General features: G+C 48.5%; 1 protein-coding gene across 1 annotated transcript in view; it reads left to right on the forward strand.

Moving 5' to 3' along the window:
- The window catches only part of MARCH6 (membrane-associated ring finger (C3HC4) 6, E3 ubiquitin protein ligase), an 87,004-nt gene that overhangs the window by 14,188 nt on the left and 51,172 nt on the right, over positions 1–21,644 (forward strand). Inside the window, exons 4-7 of the mRNA XM_006876899.1 lie at positions 14,278–14,374; positions 15,523–15,596; positions 19,774–19,917; positions 20,947–21,019. Coding sequence (XP_006876961.1) covers positions 14,278–14,374; positions 15,523–15,596; positions 19,774–19,917; positions 20,947–21,019 — 388 coding nt within the window. The remainder of the gene's footprint in view (positions 1–14,277; positions 14,375–15,522; positions 15,597–19,773; positions 19,918–20,946; positions 21,020–21,644) is intronic.

Below are 21,644 nucleotides of genomic sequence, written 5' to 3' on the forward strand. Positions count from 1 at the left end.
ATTTATTCAGCATGCAGGTTGAATAAGTATGGTGAAAGAATATAGCCTTGTCGCACACCTTTCTTAATTTTAAACCATTCAGTGTTGCCTTGTTCTGTTCTAACAACTGCCTCTTGGTCCAGGTACAGATTCCTCAAGAACACAATTAGTGTTCTGGAATACTCATACTTCACGATGTTGTCCATAGCTTGTCACGATCCACACAATCAAAAGCCTTTACGTAGTCAATAAAGCACAGGTAAACATCCTTCTGGTATTCTCTGCTTGTATAAGGTTGAATAATTATCAGGTTAAATGGTCTTTCTTGTTGTTGAGTGCTGTCGAGTCACTGTATAAGGTTTCTGAGGAGCAGCTGGTGGGTCTGAACCACTGATCTTGTGGTTAGCAGTCCTGTGCTTACCCTACATTACCAAACCAGGACTCTTTGTTGTTGTTGTTGTTAAGTGCCGTTGACTTGGTTCCTACTCTTAGCGACCCTGTGTATGGTTTCCAAGGAGCAGCCGGTGAGCTTGAACTGCTGACCTTGCAGTTCAAAAGGCTTTTGCAGTCTGCGCATTAACCCACAGCGCCACCCCAGGACTCTAGGACTCTTTGTAGGCATAGGGATATCACCGACAGTGTTGTACTTTTGGGTAGATTTTGAAAGGTTCTTTTTGAAAATGATTGACACATTCAAAATACCTAATGTGAGTCCGTTTTTGCTCACTAATGCCTAGAATATCTGTCTTCCAAATGTTCATTTAAGTTTTGATAACTTCCAATGTTCCTCAACTTATTTTGTAATCTACTCTGTACATTCTGTGTTCTGATTATGAATGGGTATTTATAGTTTGTTTTTCATTTTAAATCATACTATGTCAACAAAGGAAGGTCCTAAAGCTTGACTCCATCCATGTCATTAAGGCCAGCTCTCCTTGGAGGAGGCAGCTCTCCCCAGTTGTACTTTGAGTGCAAGGTTCATCTTGTAACACTGTATCTATCAGGTAGTGTTCTCTTGTGAGCCATTCGACTGTTGCTGGCTAATTGTTCAGAAGCAGATTTTCAGGCCTTTCTTCCTAGTCTGCCCTAGTCTGGAAGCGCAGCTGAAACCTGCCCACTTGGGTGACCCTGCTCATTTTTTAAATACCGGTTGCTTAGCTTCCAACATCCCAGCAACACAGACGTTCCCATAGTCCAGCACAGTGACAGATGACAGTGGGTATAAGAGGCATGGACACATCCGAAAACATGTACGCAAGTGTACTGACTGCTTTATAGTATCCTTGTCCACGCAACAAGCCAAGTGTCACCACAAATAAACAAGTTCGTCCATTGTTCCTCCTGTGGCCTTATTGGCCTTTAAAATGTCTTCCTTCTTATTTACATTCTACCACAGAAGAGGACTCGTTGCATAAAAGAAATGGAGCTATTTATTGCTAGGTTCAGCAAAATGAGCAAATCTCAGATCCTCATGCTGAGTGGAAAGAAGGAAGACATGCGGACATGAACCCTTACGGTAGTCAACCACAGGAGGTGCAAAGGCAGGCTTTGCCCAGGGAGAAAGCTCCGAAGCCAGGAAGGGGCAGAGACACAGGGAAGAAGTAGGAAGAGTGGTGTGCTGTTCCACTGTGGGGACTCCAACTGATGGCACCAAATACAATGTGCAGGAATTGTTGGATGGGAACTCCAACTCAAATTACAATCAAAGGCTTTTCAAAAACCACCCAAAAAAGCCAGACAGAAGTGCAGCTCCCTAGTAAGAAAGTTCCCCGTCAGTGGTTACTTGGGGGTGAGCTGAGAGCAAGGGGCGGGAAGGACCCCAGCAGGACCCCAGGAGGCTCTGGGTGGTGATGAGCATGCTCATTGGGGTGCCCTTGAGCGTGTACAGCCTCAGTAGTATGCAGAGTATAAAGCTCGTCCTTGCGTATGCTTCAGTAAATCACACCCTGGGCATTATTGCTAAGTGTGCAGCCGAGCGCGGCCCGTTGCTGACAGATGATGCAGTATAACATTCCTATTTCTGACCGCATTAGGGAAGCTGTCATGTTCATGAAGAGCCCTGGTGGCATCATGGTTAAGCATTTGGCTGCTAACCGAAAGGTCAGTGGTGGGATCTTTCCAGCCGCTCCTCAGGAGACAGTCTGCTTCTTTAAAGACTTACAGCCGTGGAAACTCTGAAGGCAGTCCGTGCTGCTCCATAGGGTGGCTGTGACTCCGAACCCACTGAACAGCATGGCTTTGGCTTTGGCTTTGGGTTAGGTATTGTTCCCAGTTTTTGCCTCAGAGTTTGATAGCCAGTATGGTCAGCTGTTTTCTGTGGGGACGTGTCTGCCAGGCAGTCACCCCGGTTTAAGGAAGAATCGTGTGTCAGTTCTTCTTCATTATTCTAGTAAAAAGAATTGTGAGTGTGACCCCCAGTCCCTGTGCTCCTCAGGTTGAAATGGCCACTTGGGTCTGGATGTGTCTTCTAGTTTCTTTGTCCTCTGGTTCCCTTCAGGACACAGAAAACCCGCCGTAATTCCAGTCAGGCAAGCTGAGAGAATTGCTCAGCTCTGATGGGAGAGTCCTTGTAGAGTTAGGGGAAATGCCAGGCCAGCTGGAAACAGTCCTCTGGGATGCAGGAGAGTGGGGGCTGATGGCCGGGGTGGGCTCTCTGTGGGTACACGGTCTGGAACCTCCTCATTGGGTGGACTTGTGGACACACTCACAGCGCTCTGGGTGAGTGGAGGCTGGGGAGTAGATTGCAGAGGGAGCTGGGGCCAGGAGTGTGCTCTCTACAACAGAGGGTTGTGGCAAAGTGGCCACAGCGAGACAATGCAGGACAGTCCCCATGTGTGGAAAAGATGGCCCTCCCCTGTGTCCCGTCTGCTCATCGTGCCTGACCAGTGTCAGGGAAGTGCATACAGCAGGAACTGAGGAGAGCACAGTGGTGGCTGTCTAGGGGCCACAGCTCGGTCATCAGAAGGGAGGGGGAAGGAAGGGCCATGTGGACCACATGGAGAATTGCAGTGACTGCACTCCTTCTGTAAGGCCTGGCGCTGTGGGCTAATGCGCTGCACCGTAAAGTCCGTTTGAACCACAAGTCGCCGGTTCAAGCTCACCAGGCACTCCTTGGAAACCCTATCCAGGGTCACTGTGGGTCAGAACCAACTCAATGGCATTCAACAACAATTCCCGAGTCCACAGTGTTTTATAGTTACATTTTCATAGTAAAAAAAGAAAATGGTTTTCATAAAATTTCAGCAGTTTTGTTTAAAAATGTTTCTTGTAATTAAAAAAAAAAACACTGAGAACTTTGGACAAAAACGGAAAATGAGCCATTTTTTAAAATTCTTGTTTTGTTCCACCATTATGCTTTTTTCCCTAGTGCCATACATGTGTTACTTCACTTTTTTCTCTAAAGGTCTGTGTATTCCATGTAGAGGGCTCCCATGTGGAACCTTTACCTTCCATGGAAGAGGCCGGCTTCAAGCCTTGGTTAGTCTTAGGCGTTTTTATGGTGTTGGACAGGTGTCAGCTTCCCAGGCAGTCATGGATTGAATTGTGTGTGTCCGTCCCCCCCCCCCCAGAATACCTACCCACTTGGTTGGTCATGATTCTCAAGGGGGTTGGCAGCTCTGTGATGTGATCCCCATGATGTGATCTGATGTGACCAACCAAAAAGAGGATTAAGGTGGGGGAGTGGTGGGGTGCCGTGGAGTTGATGCCCACTCATAGTGACCTTGTATAGTGTTTCCAAGGCGGTAAATCTCTATGGGAGCAGAAAGACTCCGCTGTCTCCCACGGAATGACTGGTAGCTTCCAACTGCTGACCTTGAAAGAGGTGGCTACATTATGTTGAATCCCATCATTACCTTGATCTGATATATGGCAGATTCCCAGTGGTGTGGCATGCAACAGGTGAAAGGAGAGAGATGTGAGCAGGCTGAAAGGAGAGTCCGGAGTGGAGTCCCTACACTGTGACACCCCTAGATCCAGGGAACAGGTGATGCCAAGACACCTGGAGATTGCCAAGGAATGCTGGACCTCTGAACTAGGGCTTATAGACTCCTCCACTGGGAGAGAATGAATTGGTGTGTTGAAGCACCCACTGGGGTGGGCTGCACTGGAGAACTAAGACAGACTAGGAAGGCCTAGCAACAGAGAGCTCCCCCCCGCCCCCCCGCCCTGGGTCATCTTGATCCAATCTGTGATTGGTCACACAGGTGGCCTAAAAATGGGCAACACTTTGTTCCTTTGTGCATGGTCACCTTGGCTTCATGCACACTGGGCAGCTGGTACCAACAGCATTCCATATAATGAGTGTGCTGCCATTTACATAGCTCCTCCCCTGATTTGGGATTTGCAGTTTATCTACAGGTATTCGAGGCCAGATTTTCTAATACTATCACTGGAAATATTAACCTGTGTCTCTGTGAAAAAGAAAGGTTGGCACGTATTAAAAATGCCTTGGTAGATCACTTAGGTGATCACGGTCAACACCAGCACCTACAGACCATGTTGACAGGTGGTGTGTGAGCACCTCACCTCAGTGAGTTTGCTCCCCGAGACCTATAGCCCCAGTTGTTAAGGGTAATCACCTCCAGTCTTTGTTCAGTGAGCAGATGGACCATCTAATGCCTGGAGCTCATCATTGGAGAACTGGGGGTGGGCTCTGTACTCCCTGCTCTCCTTCTCTGTCAATCTGAAACTATTGAAAAAAAGAAAGTGTACTCACAGTAAAAAAAAAAAAAAAAATTTAAGGTTTTTTTTTTTTTAATCCTTCATTTGTTAAAACATCACCAGAAGGAAAGTGAGAGATTTGGAAATTTCTGACATGAAAGAACTTTCAGGTTCCCTAAGGGCTTAAACGTCATGACCTATGTCCCCAGCCTCCAGCGCTGTTTAATGGTTTCCTCGAGTCGTTGCTCATGGTGTACTTGCTGAACGGAATTGCTGGGGAGAAACACTGGTAGACTCAGCCAGATCCTGCGTGTCTGTGGACTTGCTGGTGGCTGGCCACCTTTTCTCCCCCTTTCTGTCATCTCCCAGGCCGTCTTTATGCCCAGTCCACTCAGGCTTCAAAGTTTTCCGTTCGCAGCACTTTCTATCTGTTGAGTCCAGAACTGTACTGGGAACTAGCAAACGTATGCTTTATGAGGTTGTTGTTAAGTGCCGTCAAGTCAGTTCATAGCGACCCTGTACAGGGTTTCCGAGGAGCAGTTGGTGGGTTTGAACCTCTGACCTTGTGGTTAGCAGTCCAGTACTTAACCAAATAAAGCAACAAAAGTTCCCAAGAAATGTGCCTTTAAAAGAGCTTTGCATAGATAACAAGCAAGATGTGCCGCTTTTGTTTCAGCCTGTGCAAGACTTGTGCTTTTACTGCATGGAAGCCTAGTGGGAACCCTTATCCATCGCAGACCTTGCTTCAGGATCCTTTACTGGCAAAGGGCCTCGGCTGCTGTTTCTCTGTAGACCTCATTCTTCTGTGTAGCCTGGTTGTGTGAGTCTGTTGAGGCTTTGGCTAGTGTCAAACCCTAGCGTGCAAAACCTGCTCTGTTGGTGGTGTGGAGCTATAGGATCAGTACTAGAATGCTAACCACGAGGCTGGGAGTGTAAACCAGCCGATACCCACTAGTGCTAGCACTTGACAACAACCTTCTTGGGAAGCTGATAAGTCCTTATATCAAACAGGAGAGGCCGTGTTATATTGTAGTCACATACTACCCAAAACCTCAGCAGCTTAAAAACACACAGAAGGAGACACTTAGGAACCCTTGTCCCCGGCTCAGGTTAACCTCGGTAAGTTCAGGGGCTCTAGACTCCTTGACTGCTGACCTGCTGCCTCCCATGACTCCTTGGGTTTGAGAATTCATGGGAAGAACTCGGGAATGCGCTAGAGCTACGATTGCAGTTTTAATGTTAGAAGAAGAATGTAAATGAGGCACCTAGGGGGAGGTCTTAGGGAGTCCTCAGTGTAGAGCTTCTGTGTCTCAAAGGACCCGCAGCCCTCCCACGTGCATGGCTGTATTGCACTAACTGGGAGTCCATGAAGAGTCAATGCCAGAGCGTTCACTGGGCATCTCATTACGTAATGCAAACTCCAGCCTCTGCCCTTGGAGTGTGACCTATAGCACCAGGCGTTATGGGATGAGTCTTTATAGCCTGACCAGCCTCTACCCCAGAGTCACCTCATCACCTTCACTAACCTGTTAGATATGGTCTAGAGTTCTTATCAAAAACACTTAAATCCCAAGGTGATTTTAGAGATTACCTCTCTAGAATCAAGGACAAAGACTAAACTCTTTGAATAAAGTTAATATTAACTCCACAGTATTTGGAATAGTGATATGTTCGAATTCTCTTTAGAGTCCTTTCCCCCAGTGGAGACCTACTCTTACTATTGTTTTCATATATCAAGATTATGTAAACAAACCAGTGGATTGATGCACCTGCTCTTTTTCATATGAATGACAGCTAACTACAGAGTCAGTCCTTATCCGCTCCTCATCAGGAGAAAGATAAAGCTTCCTGCTCCTGCAGAGACTTACAGCCTCCTCGGCAAACCCTATACGGGGTTGCTATGAGTCAGGACGGACTCAGTGGCACATAACAACAGCTAAAATGAGCACACAATTAATATATCACATTTATATCATTCCTAGTTCAGTTTTAAGGACCTCCCTCACCGGATGAACACAACGTAGTCAGCACTTCAATTATAAGACAAAAAGATTGCCAGCATCCCGCAAGCCCCTCTCCGTCCCCAGGGTCTGTGTTTAGTTTCCAGAGTTTTGATTATGCTGTAGTGTGGGTTCTTTGTTGTTTGTGTGTTTTGTGTTCGCTCACCTTACTGAATTTGCAAGGTGATACCTTTTACCAGACTCTTTTCATGTTTTAGCCCTACCTGATTTCTCCTCCTTCACTTTCAAGCAGGCATTCTGACTAAAGGGACAGTTGGATCTTTTGTTCTGCTCACACACGTCCCGAAAGATTTCTTTTCTTCGGTTTGTTGTTGTTAAGTGCCCTCAAGTCAATTCTGACCCATAGCAACTCTGTGTCAGGTTTCTGAGGAGCAGCTGGTGAGCTTGAACCGCCAGCCTTGCAGTTCATAGGGCTTTGCAGTCTGGTGCAGTAACTCACAGCGCCACCCCATTGGCTTGTTCTATGGTTCTGTCTTCACACTCACCAGCTCTTGGCTCTGTGCCCTCTGGTTTGCTGTTGAGCCCATCTCCTGAGGTCCTTTCTTCTATTGTGGTTGCCAGTCTTCACTTGGCTCTTCTCTCTCTCATCTGGTTCCTTGCTAAGACTTTCTCTTACTGCCTTCTTTCAGGCGAGTTTGCAGTTGCTTGTTGAGGCATTTTATGATGGCTGCTTTAAAATCCTTGTCAGATGATTCAGATATGTCGATGGGATCATGCCACCGAATACAAAAGTACTTGTGGGTGCTATGATGTCTCTGGAATAGGCACGTGTCTAGAGATCCAACTGTATTAGTGGTTACCAGGGGCAGGCCAGAGGGAGGGAGAAAGGGGACCCTGAGCTCCAGTTACGGGTAATTGACAAACCTGGGAAGGATTAGGAGTGGGGTTGGACAGCATGCTACCACTGAACTGTCCACGTGAAGGTTGTTGACACAACAGGTGTTTGGTTACTGATATGTATTACAATATAAAGAAGATATTGTAAAACCTCCTTGTCAGCAGGCAATTCCAGGATTTATAGCTTCTTAGGGTTGATGTCCACGGACCGTCTTTTCTCTCAGGTTGAGACTGTCCTGGGTTTTGGGTGTGATGGGCATTTTCTGCCGAATCAGGCCTTGTGGGTCTTTATGAAGCTCTGGATGTGTGGCCAGGTGGGAGGAGAAGACAGCTGCTATTACATTTCTGCCAATGGGGGTGAGAGCCTAGGTTCTCCACTCAGGACCCTTAATAGCTGATGGGGAGGCTGCTCTGTTTCCTGCTCACTGGCCTCACTGACACCACCGGGGCCACTATTTCGGGATTGGCCTGGAAGTCTTGGGTCTTGTGATTCCACCCCTGCAGGGTTGAGGGATCCTCAGGACCCGAGCTGATTGAGACTGTGAGGTTTGGCTGAGGTGCAGCAGTAGCCATTGTTGACAAGGTCTCTGTCTTTGCTGGTGGCCCCTTTCCTAGTCCTTGACTCTGAGAGCAGGCTCTTCTGGGGGACCTTCTACCTGGTCTCATTGGAGGTCCCAGGCTGCCTGCTTCTCTGGTGTCGAGGCCAATGCATAGTGAGCCCACAGGACTGGGTAGCACGGCCCCATAGGGTTCCTGAGGCTGTCAATCTCACCGAAGCAGACTGCCTTATCTTTCTCTTACAGAGGAGCAAGTGAGCTGAAACCACCACCCTTTCAGTTCACAGCCCAGCCCCTAACCCATGGAACCACAGGACTCCGTGAAGCAAGAAGAAAAGTGGGGAACTTCCTTGGGTCTAGAGCACCCCAGCACTGCCTTTTCTCCATGTCGAGAGTTTCCCTCAGCTTACTTTATCTGTCATGTCCAAAGCGTCTATCTGTGCTCAGGACACATCTCCCTCCTTCCCCCAGAAGGAGCCATTGGAGCCATCGTCCCCACTCTGACCAGACACTTCCGGTGGCTGCTTTCGTTTCTGGCCTCTTGCATTCCACATCGCCTGTGTGAGATGACTCCACCTTATGAGTTGTCACCTGGGCTGGCTGATTCGTGTTGCCATTGAGTATTCCATGATGTGAATTTCCCAACATTTGCTTATGCATTTTACTGTTGATTTCCATTTTGGCGGAATTATGAATAGTGTGTTCATGAACATTCTGATACAAGTCTTGGACACAGTATATAGAAGCGGTGCTGATTTTCACAACAAAATGCTGAAGAGCTGTGCACAATAGATAACACACTTCTCAACCGGCTCTCCTCAACGAAGCAAGCATGCACTTCCATTTTTCTGCTGGGTCATGGGTTGGCATAAAAACAGGTTTCAACCTCTCCTCATGTGTACATGCACAGATTAGGGGAGGGGGCACCATCCATCACGTACAGCTGAGGAGACAGGATCAGCGCCAGTGCAGGTGGTCCTAACAAGGTGTGCACATGCCCCAGGCCTGCCACCCAGATGCTTTATAACTAGGCTCCGTCCCCCAAGACTCGCTGCCTGTATATTGAGGGGAATGTTTATCCTAAAGGTACCACTGAACAAGATTCATTCAGTCCCATGCTCATCACAGCGGAAAAATCAGTCGCTACGACAAAATGGATTGGTGATATTATTTCTTGGACCAAATTCCATATTAGAGTCACCTAGATTGAATTGGATTCAACTAGACTTGATTGCCAGTTACATAGAAATAGACTTGTATTTAAAGCTCATTCTGCTTCTCCCCCGATGACGGTCTAGCCAGTCACCTTGTCCAAAGCATAGCTAATGACATGGGAGAGTTGGTAACACGGGTTTTCAGTTTAGTGTGTGTGTGAGATCACTTAATCGTATCCTAAGCCCACTCCCTCAGGAGCTCTATTAGTAAGGTGCAGCAGTAGCCATTAGTAAGGGGGGACTTTGGTAGTGTCAGTAACAGTTCAGGGCTGATAGTTGTAAAAAATCATTTTTAACCTCTGCTGCTTTTTATGAGGTGTTTGTTTGTTCTTTGGTGTCTGTATGTAAAATTGCAAACACTCATGAAGTAGACTAAAACACTTCGATATGACTATTATCCCTTCATTTCAATACCACCTGCCCCACTGTAGAAAGCAGATCCCGGAGACATCATTTCCTTTGTCAAATACCTATACATTTTAGGCGATACTTTAAAAAGCTACTGTTAGAGCATGTGGCTGCCTCATGTCCTACAAGTTTAAAGTGACTGTCAGTGCCATCCCTGTGAACCCGGTGATTACGGACTTCTGTGTAGGGGTCTGTGGTAGTTCCTGCTGTCTTCTTGGTGCTGTCAAGCTCCGTGGAGTCACTTCTGACTCATGGTGACCCAATCTAGGATTTCTGAGAGCAGCTGGTGGGCTTGAACTGCCGATCTTGCAGTGAGCCCAATGGGCAGTCGGCGCTGATCCTATAGCACATACATACTAGGGTGGGCAGCCATGGCTTTGGTTTGCTGTCTCTTAAACCTACTTCTGTGGTTAAGCTTGATGTTTATGTTGGTTTATTTGTTTAGTTTAAGGGTTGCTAATTTCACATTTTAATATGATTCTGTTTTATGCATGTGAGAGATTTCCATGGTTCTATAACTCCCAGTAAGGAGCTCTGGTAGCGTAGTGGTTACAAGTCGAGCTGCTAACCGCAAGGTCAGCAGTTCGAAACTACCAGCTGTTCCTCGAGAGAAAGATGAGGCTTTCTGCTCCTGTAAAGATTTACAGCCTCAGAAACCCTGTACAGGGTCGCTGTGAGTCGGAACCGACTCCACGGCACATCACCACCACCATAACTCCCGGTGTAGCACTGTAGGATCAGCACTGGAATGCAAACCAGCAGGTTGCCACTTCCACCCACTGGCTGCTCCTGGGAAACCCTGTACAGGGTTGCTATGTGTCCCTACCGACTAGATGGCCCTCAGAGCAACAGCAACAGCAAAGGCAGATGACAAGTCTAGCTCTCTTCCTTTCTTCGTATCTGGTCACTGGGATTTTGTTTTATTTTGTTTTTTAAGTTTTTATTGTGGATTGAATGAAAGTTTACAGGGTGTAGACCATCAGTTTTACAATCAACAAATCATTCAATTTGTAGCATCACAATGATTACAGTCCCCTTCATGTACCATCAGTTAACCATATTTCTCTCTATTCACTTAAGCTCTTTAAAAAAAACAAAACAAACCACTCAGGCACATATAACAATTCACACCACCACAGCGCACATTCTGCAAAGTCTGCCTCCTGGCCACAATCTCTTAGTCCCTCTCTTCCCGTGAATCTAGAGTCCTCAGCTGCTCTCTCTCTCCATGTCCTCATCTCTGCCTCCATCTCTGGTGTTGCTGCTTCTCTGGATAAGGTCCCACATTCTGCTTGTGGTCTTCTTCCTTGATGGTCCTAGGGTCCTCTGTTTCTGGACTGCAAGATGAACTACTCCCCCGTTTTTGTTACAAAACTTCTACCTTTACAATTGTGACAGTCGCAATTAGTCGTGATAACAGTTATTCACTATTGAATCATAAGAGTCTTATCGCCATCTCTTTTAACCAGACCTATCTAGCAGTTGTTGGAACAGAACATGGGAACACTGAATGGTTTAAAAATTAAGAAAGGTGTGCGACAGGGTTGTATTCTTTCACCATACTTAATTCAGCCTGTCTGCTGAGTAAATCATCCGAGAAGTTGACCAACCCTCTCTTTTTTGATCAGGAAACTGGTTAGCACTGTTGTTCTCCTTAATAACCTGGTGTTTTGAAATACAAGACTGTCAGACAAAACGGCATGAATTCAGTTGCAATTAATCCATTCTCACATTAAAAAATTAATAAATGGCATCATTGAGACTGTCTTTGTAATAATAGGAAAAGTTTCCCTTTCCAAGGGGTTTTTGTAAATATTCAAAAGAGCAGCTGGTCCCTTCAGTCCTTCTTAGATCCCTCATTAGATAGTTGAGATCCTCTGGTCTACATGAAAATCCATCAGGAGATTGACTGGGAGATATTCAGCCTGTAGCCATCTACTCTTGTCTGATGCCAAACTGAGGGATCTACTTGTCTCCAAGGTCCCATGTGGACTGGTCCCTCCTGCTAGGGGAGCTAGGGGAGCTAGGGGAATCTGTACCAGAATCAAGAAATCCATTGCTTTCTAATTCAAGACATTCAGCTACTCCCAGAGCCGCCATCCTGGGAGAGACCAAGCAGGGAAGGATCAGAACAGCCATAAACGCCCGGCAGAACCACAGAGATACAGGTGTGGACATTCTTTTTTTTGGTATCTGTTCATTGGTCTCTCGCTGTCTGCGCATCTCCATTCTGGTGACTAGAGGGGATGCCTGAGTGGTCACTGGGATTTGTGAAGCCCCTAAGCTCCATGGAAGCTTTGTGCATCTGTGTGAACTTGCATGTGCCATATCCACTTTCCAGTTGTCTTGGAACGATTACGTGAGCCTTAGAAAGGAGAAGGCTGAGAGACTGGAAGGCAGGGTCCTATACCCCCTGTCCACTGCAGCCCAGAAGTGAAAACGACCAGTGCCCATCAGCAGATGGACAGACCAACCTGCTCCATCTTACTTCCAGTGGGGGAGAACTGGCATCTCTGTTGTGTTGTGGATGAGGAAAGAGCCCCGGAAATCAGTGACCCCGTAGTTTCTGGGTGTCACTGCCCCAAAGCAGAGATGGTCTGGTGCCTGCCTCTCCTCTTCCCCTGTCCCTCCTGGTCCCTGGGGACATGGCTATGGTGAGGAAGGAGCAACCAGTCGGATGTTGCTCCCTGACCTTGAGGGGGCTGTGTGCCCACAGGAGTGTGTGCAACCCAGGTGTCTGTTCTGCGCATGAGCCCTGTAGCCAGCCAGCCTCCAGGGTCCTTGGGGCAGTGTGTCCCTACGATGCAGCCTCTGCCACTGTCGCTGTTGTGGATGGGCCCCTCGTGGGATGGATTGGGGAGGCCTCGCTCACACCTGGCACCCACCACCCACTCGCACTCAGCCTGACCCAAAGATGAACCCAGGCGCGCCCGACCCTGTTGGATGACCGCCCTTTCACTTGTACCTACGGTGATGCTGGCATGGACATTCCACTGCATTCGCAAGACAGTGGTCGCTGCGCCTCCCACTACTTCAACAATGGAGTCTGGGTCGTTGCCAAACAGGTTGCAGGCTCAGTTGACGGGCGCACTGGGTCTTTGGGGAGGAGGATCCTCGGAGGCACGCCAGCCAACAGCCGGTTTTCGCTGCCGGTTCCCACTTCGCCGATTCTGCTGCAGTCCAGGCACAGGGCTCTGTCTGGGTCCCGTTCGGTGGCGGTTCCCTAGGTGATCTGCCCTCGTTGTTCCTCGGTTTGGAGGGGACATGCTATGCCCCTGAGGCATGGGGCTGCTGTTTGGTGTCGCCTAGCAGATCGGTTACCAGGCTAATGCTGGGCGGTGGGCTCAGCTGGTGGTGGATGGAGAGAAACTGACTGCAAACAGTGCCTTATTCCCAGGATTTAGGGGCGCGGATAGTAGGGCTGGCTGAGCAACTCTAGTGAACCTTCGGACCGGGACCCTACAGGCCCCTGAGTGCGTTTCCGGGTGCTGGGGGATTTGTCTAGTTAACCTATAACCGGGGGACTGGCGAGAGAACGAGTTCAGCGACCTCCAGCGCTCGGGGTCCGACGCTTCTTAAGGGACACCCAGGCTGGAGAATAACCCTTCGCACGTCTACAGTCGTGCTGGGTGTCCGGGATGCGCTTCTCGATTCGCTGCTGCTGGGATCCCGCGCACTAGGACCCCATCCTGCTAGTGGGCGGAGTCTCGCGCGCCTTCTGTACACTAGAATTCCAGACGCGGAGTCCTGTGCGCCGGGACCCCTGTCTTGTTAGTGGGTGGGGGCTCTCGTGCAGTTAGTGCCCTGGGATCCGGGACCCCTTCTTAGCAGGCAGAGGCTCGCATAGAGCCCCTTGCCGTGGAGTCCTCACGGCTCACGGAGAAGATGCCCAAGTAAAATTAGAAAGCAGGTTTTGAGGGTGGCGTTGCAGGGATCCTTCAGGGCGCGCGCACCGAGAGTTGGTTCCCCTTCCTGCTCAGTGTGTCTCGGGTCTCACGGAAGGACCGCTGGATGGCTGAGAACTGGGCGCGCGGGCAGGCATTCCTGGACTCCGGTCATTTGGGGCTCAGGTCGCCCCCTAGCTCACCTCTTGAGCACACCTGTGGTGTGTCTGTTTCAGTGAAGCCCACTGCGGCGGCGGTGGGTGCGCCCTCACCTGGGTTTGTCTGAGTGTACAGTGAAGCCCACTGCGGCGGCGGTGGGTGCGCCCTCACCTGGGTTTGTCTGAGTGTACAGTGAAGCCCACTGCGGCGGCCATAGGTGCGCCCTCACCTGGGTTTGTGTAAGTGTGCAGGAAGGACCGCGCAGCAGCGGCACTTGTTTGTTAAGGGGAAGTGGCCAACCTAATGAGACCATTGGGTCTGTTGTTTTACGTTTGAATGAATCAGACCCCTGCCTGTGCAGCAGACCAGCAGGCTGTGTGTTGTTTGGGGAACTTTGAGACGTTTTCTGTGCTGGTGATGCCTCCGAGGGCTCAGTGGAGCCACCAGTGTGGTGACACCACTACCAATGCGGTAGATGGCCATCTTGCTGCACAGTGGCGCCGAGTCTGCCTTTTACTGTCTCAGAAGATAACTCTCTGTTTCTTTTTCCGGACAGACATATGTCGAGTGTGTCGATCAGAAGGGACCCCCGAGAAGCCTCTATATCACCCGTGTGTGTGTACCGGCAGTATTAAGTTCATCCACCAAGAGTGGTGAGTTGGCCTTCCACAAAACCGAACACAAAGTTCCTTCATTATGGTGTGAAGGGTTAGACAAGAGCTGTCCCTGGCCCCGGTCTACTACCGCACCTGTCATTGGAGTGCCGTGGGTCCACAGCTCCTGCTGTGGAGAGCAGAGCAGGAGGCCAGCGTATGCGGCCTTCACAAGTGAGCTGGCCTGGGACTAGTGTGGACTTAGCAAAGACCAGGGGGCTTCAAAACTTGTGGAAACCCACAGCCTTTCCATTCCCTTTTTCCGTGAGTTTTTTGAAGCCTGCTGGTAGTCTGTGCCAGGAACTGTTCACGTGTGCATATGTGCACACTTGCTGCATCCTTGCATAGAGACTGAAGCGCTGGCCAAGTCTGTTCTGGACAGCACAGCCACCTGGGTAGGGCCTGGGATGGCATGGCAGGAAGCTGTGAGGAGATGGCCTGAACGCTGCAGAGCATCACTTCTAACTGGATTACCATTCCTCATGACAGTCTGAAGCATAGCAAGAATTTGAATGTAGAACCCTACTTTCCACTGACGAGGGTTAAGAATGCAGAGTGGGCTTTGTCTGGGACAGCCCTCCTGTAATGTTACAGTAATTCTCGGACCCTCATACTTTTTGGTGCTTTAATTCATTTTGATTTTCTTCATTAATCTGCCTTTTTGGGAAATTTTCTGCTTCCCATACACGTTCCTATTTTGGAGGACTCTAAAGACTAGAAAATCTCTGCCTTGTTGTAAGACAGACAGTTTCTCATGTTCATATTTTTGCCTAGTGTTTATAAGAGGGCATGAACCAGAAACTGCTGGCATGTTTTTTAATTCAAGGGGTTTTTAGCAATATTTTTCTACAAAAATTAAATACATTTAAAAAGCAAATTAAGAAACACATTTGTAATCTTTGGCAGTAATAATAAACTTTCCTTTTAAGATGACACATTCTCTGTGGAAGATTTCACAGGGAAATGAGCAGTTTTTAAAAAAGGCCTGAGTTATTGAGGACTAGTGTACCTTTGAAATTCCACAATGCTGGCAGCTCTGTGGTAGGTCAGGCTGGTGGCCATGGAAGAGCCTTGTCTGCAGAATCGGGGGTGGTGGGTGGGGGTTCTTGTCAATGCTGGACTCACGTGAGTGTTCTTTGTCATTACAGTTTAGTTCAGTGGCTGAAACACAGTCGAAAAGAATACTGTGAATTATGCAAACATAGATTTGCTTTCACACCAAGTAAGTTCTTTAGAAATGTTCACTCTGTGTTTTTTGTTATTGTTATAATTTGTAGAAGTATTTTAAAGTAAATATTTTCAACTCAGTTTGTCTTTGATAGCAACAGAAAGTATTGCTAGTCTATTTTGGAAAAGTGTTTTTAGAAACTCCATGTCAGGGTCCACACACACGTGTGTGTGAAATGTAATTTGTGGGGGTGTTTGTCCCATTTGGGGAACCCTGGTGCCACAGCAGATAAAGTGCTCTGCTGCAACCCATAATCAAGCAGTTGAAACCCTCTAGTTGCTCCAAGGGAGAATGATGTGGCCATCCGCTAGTGTCTGGGAAGCCGTGTATGGACCGCTCTGCTCTGCTCTGCCCCCGAGGGCTGCTATGACTTGGAGTGGCCTGGGTGGCAGTTGCTTTGGCTCCTTTCTTTCCACTTTTTAGTATGACAAATTCAAACATGTCCAAAGGTCAAAGGCGCCCACTTCAGCCATTGCTCAGCCTCATTGGGAGCCCCTGCCAGCCCCCTACCTAGCGTGCCCTCTTCCCTCCCTGCTGGTTTTCAGGCAGCAGCCACCCTACACCATGTGACCTGCACTGACAGGACAACGGGAGGTGTGGTCAGTGTCCGATGCCTCCCTTGCCCTCGCCAGTCATGGCTCACACCGGGCATCTCTTTAGTGAAAGTGCTCAGGCTGGGATCATAATAGTCACCTTCTTAATGAAACCTACTTTCTAAAGCCAATACTGTGTAAACTTATGGGAGGCATTTTGGTGGATAATAAATGCTTTGCAGGTCTTTAACATTTTAATTATATTTACAATTTATATGCCTGTTGCATGACATCTAATATTGTTCACCTTAAATAAGTGACGAATCCACTGACGAATGATCAAGAATTTGCAGGTTTTTATCATTCTGGAATCCAAATATATTACCTTCCCCTCTAAGGGAAAGTCACTTTTTAAATGATATAGGATTTATTTATGTCTTTATTTTTGGTAAACATCTTGAGCGTGTGCTGTTGTTAGCTGTTACATGCAGTTGAGCTGGTTCTGACTTATAGCAACCCCATGTACAACAAACACAATGCTTCCCAGACCTCTCGGAGCCGCACCCACAGGGCTTTGTTGGATCTAGCTCCTCGAGGACCTTCCTCTTTTTCATTGAGCCTCCACTTTACCCAAGTGTGATGTCCCTCTCCAGGAACTGGTCCCTCCTGATGTCGTATCCGAAACCACGCTGGCTTCTCAAGAGCATTCTGCCTCTACTTCTTCCAAAATACACTGTTGTCCTCTGGCAGTCTGCGTCCTAGCAATAGTCCTCACCAATACCAGCATTCCATTTGGGTCTTGTTATTCATTGTCCAACTCTGAAAATACCACGGCTGCGATCGGGCACACTCTGTCCTCTAAAGTGATGCCTTTGCTCTTTAACTCTCAAAAGAGGTCTTGGGCAGCAGGTTTATTTTTGTAGTCAGGACTTCGTTTTCTATAAAAGGAGTCCTGTAGTGCTGTAGGATAAGCACTGGAATACTAACCACAAGGTTGACAGTTCAACCCCACCACCTTCTCAGTGGAAGAAAGATGAGGTTATCTGCTCCCAAAAAGACTTGCAGCCTGGCTACAACGTGCCAAGTGAAGGAGGCTTCCTGCGGAGCCTCTGCATTACACAACACCATAGGTGGAAGCCTGAACCCCATCCAGAATCTTCTGAGGTGGGAGATTTCCACTGGAAAGGACAAGCAGACCAGCCTGAAGCAGCTAGAAGAACAGAAGATACTTCTTGAAAGAAAGACCGACAGGAAAAATACAAAACAATATAAGCAGTCTAACTGATTATTACAAGATAAAGCAACTGGCTTGCCCAGGAGACATCAAGGCAAGTAGTCAGGTCCCCTCAGAGCAAACCTCCTTCCAAGACTAAGACTCAATGGGAATACACGCTCTGATTGGTGACCACGTTTGCCAACGATAAGGGAAAGTGAGGGAAAACCAGCAATGAAGCGGTGAGCTAAGCCCTATAACATTCAATAGACTCCTGTGAACCCGGGTGGAGACCTGGTTGGCCAGCAGTGTGACAAGACCTGGGGACTCTTGGGCCCAGAGTCAGTGACATAGCCACAGAGGACTAGATTGGAGAGTGAAGCGTCCAGCTGATAAGAAGAGAGGGCATATGCATAAGAACACCCACACTTGCAGATAACACTCACTTGACCTGGCTTCAATGACTGGATGATAAGAGCTCAACCAGAAGAAGAAAGAAGAGGAAAAAAAGAGTAATCTGATAAAATTTGATGAACTTGACCTAGAGCTTTGGATGCAGTAGCTCAAAAGGGAATAAAACCTTACAGCAAGAATCATTCCCTCCCCCGCCACACACAGAGTAAACAGGGATAGGCAACTTTGACATTGGCTACCCAAAATGGGGGCCTATAAAGGCAAGAAGTGGCTGACTTACAAACTTTCAAGAGGGAACCTAGATCCAGAGGGCGTGGAAGAAGGTAGAATCTCCACTGAGTAGTATCCAATCTGTCTAGGTAAGGCTGATGAAATGAAATGCGAATGGGTCTCTTTTGGTACAATAGTGAATAATTGTGAAGGTTGAAAATGTAAAGGTAGATGTTTTGTAGCAAGGAGGAGAGTGATTAACTTTTCAGTCTAGGAGCTGAGGTCCCTAGGACCTTCAATGGAGAAGAGCAGAGAGCGGGACCCTATCCAGAGAAGCAATGATGCCTGAGATGGAGGCAGAGACGATGACGTGGAGAGATGGAGCAGCTGGGGACTTTAGACACAGAGAGGGAGAGGGGCTGTGTGCTGACGACCGGGGAGCAGGATTGTAGTGTATGCCCTTTGGTTGGTTGATGATGCATGGAGGGGATTGTAACCATGGCACTGAAACGATATACGATAGAATGAATGTAAAACTAATGTTCTCCCATGTAAACGAGCACATGATTCACAATAAAACATTTTTTTAAAAAAGCTTTGCGGCCTGGGAAACCATGGACTAGGTGTCTGTGAGTCGGAATCGGCTCCCCCGTCATAGTGGGTGAGCTGGCTTTTCTGTAGGCAGCTTGCCCACAGGCAGCACTCCTGAGGGCTGGCACTGCCTCTGTCACCTGGCATGAGCTTAGCTTGGTGACCTGTTCCTGGTGGGGGCACGGCTCTGTGTGAGCCTGCTGGACGAGGTGGCTGTGTGTTTACTCTGAATGGTGTGGGGACGGTGTTCTCATGATAGGTCGTGATTTTCAAACCTCCTAGGTCCTGATTCCTGTCGGCTAGATAGTGTTTGTTGAGAGAGAAGTCTGTCCCTCTTGAATGGCCTTCCTGAGGTATGGGAGCCAGAGCCTTATCATAAGCAACGGTGTTTATTGGAACTGTTGTTTGAAAAGGGGCTCGTTCTCCAACCTGACAGACCCTCTCCTCCTCTGAAGGTTTTGAGCCACATTTTACACCGAGGTGGAGTGATGTGAACCAGCAGTTGGGATCGTAGCCTTCTGCTGAGCTATGCAGTAGGGGCTCACAAAGGTCAGGGGTGTGTTTGCACCACAGATTGCTTGGTTTTCCCAGTGCTGCCGGCTGAGGCTCTGTCTTGATAACAGAGTCCTGCTATCACCTTTGCCCCTGTTCGCTTTCCTCTCTGGAATCTGGGAAAACAGGTGTGGTTGAATGCTAGTCTTTGGGCAAACAGTTTTGCCAAAGGCTCAGGGCCACGAGTGATATCCTGTCAGAAAGTGTGTTACTGATTCCACACAGACAGGTTCCCATGTCGTGTCCTCCTAAGTGACTTCTGGCTCAGTGTGGGAATATGGGAGCTTTGGGTTTCCTTTCTGTTGTTCTACATCTACTAAGGAGTCCTGGTGTGGGGCTGTGGGTTCATGCACTGAACTGCGAAGTCAGGTTCAAGTTCACCAACTGTTCTTCAGAAACCCCATACAGGGTCACTATCGAGGGCACTTAACCACAACAATATAGCTACTAAAGAGTTTTGGAGTGGCTCTGTATAATCAACACTGGACTGCTAACTTCTAGGTCAGCAGTTCAAACCCACCAGCTGCTCCCTGGACACCCTAAAAGGGTTACTATGAGTTCAAATCTATACGAAGGGAGTTTTCCAGGCCATTGTTATATTTATGAGTGAAGCAGTGTTTAAAGTGACATGAAAGTAATCATGCCTTGCCTCCTGCAGTTTATTCCCCAGATATGCCTTCACGGCTCCCCATCCAGGACATCTTTGCTGGACTGGTGACGAGTATCGGCACCGCCATTCGGTACTGGTTCCACTACACACTTGTGGCCTTCGCCTGGTTGGGAGTCGTCCCTCTCACCGCCTGTGAGTAGCAGCAGAGTGGCTTGCATGGGGTGGGGCCGCTCAGGATGATGCGTTGGAGTGTTATTTAGTGCTACTGCTGTTAGAACACCCCCATTAGGGATGCCCCTGCTTCCAGAACATTCCACTGCAGTGAAGCACACCTGCCCAGGAGTTCAGCTCTGGACTGACAGTGGAGAAGAGACTACGGAGCGCACACAGGCACTAAAAAGGCAAATTCACACCACCATTTCTAGGAATGCAAATTCTGTTCCCTCAAGTGTCCAGAGCTTTCCAGGGTGGCAGATGATGGGCCTGCTGGTGGTACGTACAGCCCTTGCCAGCCCACCAGGCCTCGGATGGGGTTTCTAGCGCACTAGTCCTCAGGCAATCCCTCTTGGGGTTACTGTTGTCCTTGAAGACCGGAGGCAGGATACGGGATCAGGGACACTGAAGCTCAGTACAGCACTGGCTTGGAAGACCTCAGCTGCTGCTGCTTGGGCCCCACTCCGGCTCGAGTCTGGGATCTCAGTCTGCCCTACTCTTACCTAACAGAATGAGGCGAAGGGTGTGTGTTCACCCATGTCCCACTTTTCCCATCAGGATGGGCATGAAAGATTCTCCCCTGAGCTTGTGCTTTGCAAATACTGGTTGTAAGGTTGTTGTTCACAATGTTGGAGGACATATTCTACTGAAAAGACCTCAGATTCCAAAGAGTTCTAGTACCCCAAACACACTCTGCAGCAAACTTAATGTCTACAGTCCCAGTTGCTAAAACTTCTCCGTATGGTAATTGTGGAGGGTTTTTCTAAACAGCTAAGCTCATCTGATTGAAAGCAAGCAAGGAAACATCGATAGAATCTGAACTTGAAATGTGATTGAGTAACATCTCTTCTTCACGGTCTCAGTTAGTGCCTGTCTGTGGTCTCTGTGGCTCAGTGCCACAGAGTAGATTAGCAAAGACTGAATGCTGAGTCCGGTGACCCCCGCTGCTGCCCTCGACCCCGAGTCCCTGACATGCATACCGACAGTTGACCCTGTTCTCTCCCATAGGTCGCATCTACAAGTGCTTGTTTACTGGCTCTGTGAGCTCTCTGCTGACCCTGCCATTGGACATGCTGTCCACGTGAGTACCAGCTAGGGGGCGGGGGCTGCTGCTGTGTGCTCACGCCCTGCCTGCCCCCACCCACGACTCCCTGCTCGGAGGATGGATGGTGGGTGCCGAGTCCTGAGCCAGCACGTAGAGCAGCACTCAATGAAACCTGTTTTCAGGGGCAGTGTGCAGTGTTGCATTGTGGGCTGAGAGTTGGCTGTGCAGGCCAAGCGGATACATTTTCTTAAATGTTTCCCATGGTTTTGTAAAACTCCTCTGTTGTCCTTGTTTTACTGCATTTTGCTGTCGGCCTTTCTGGAAGAAGACATAGCATAGCATATGTGTCTCCTTGTTTCTGTCTGGTGTTGGGATTAGAAACGCCTTCACTGCTCACTTCACCAGGCCAGGGCCGCTAGGGTACCAGGATTAGAAACGCCTTCACTGCTTACTTCACCAGCCCAGGGCCGCTAGGGTACCAGGATTAGAAACGCCTTCACTGCTCACATCACCAGGCCAGGGCCGCTAGAGTACCAGGATTAGAAATGCCTTCACTGCTCACTTCACCAGGCCAGGGCCACTAGAGTACCAGGATTAGAAACGCCTTCTGCTCACTTCACCAGGCCAGGGCCGCTAGAGTACCAGGATTAGAAACGCCTTC

The sequence above is a fragment of the Chrysochloris asiatica genome, unplaced genomic scaffold (genome assembly GCF_000296735.1).
Source record: "Chrysochloris asiatica unplaced genomic scaffold, ChrAsi1.0 scaffold00424, whole genome shotgun sequence".
NCBI lineage: Eukaryota > Metazoa > Chordata > Mammalia > Afrosoricida > Chrysochloridae > Chrysochloris > Chrysochloris asiatica.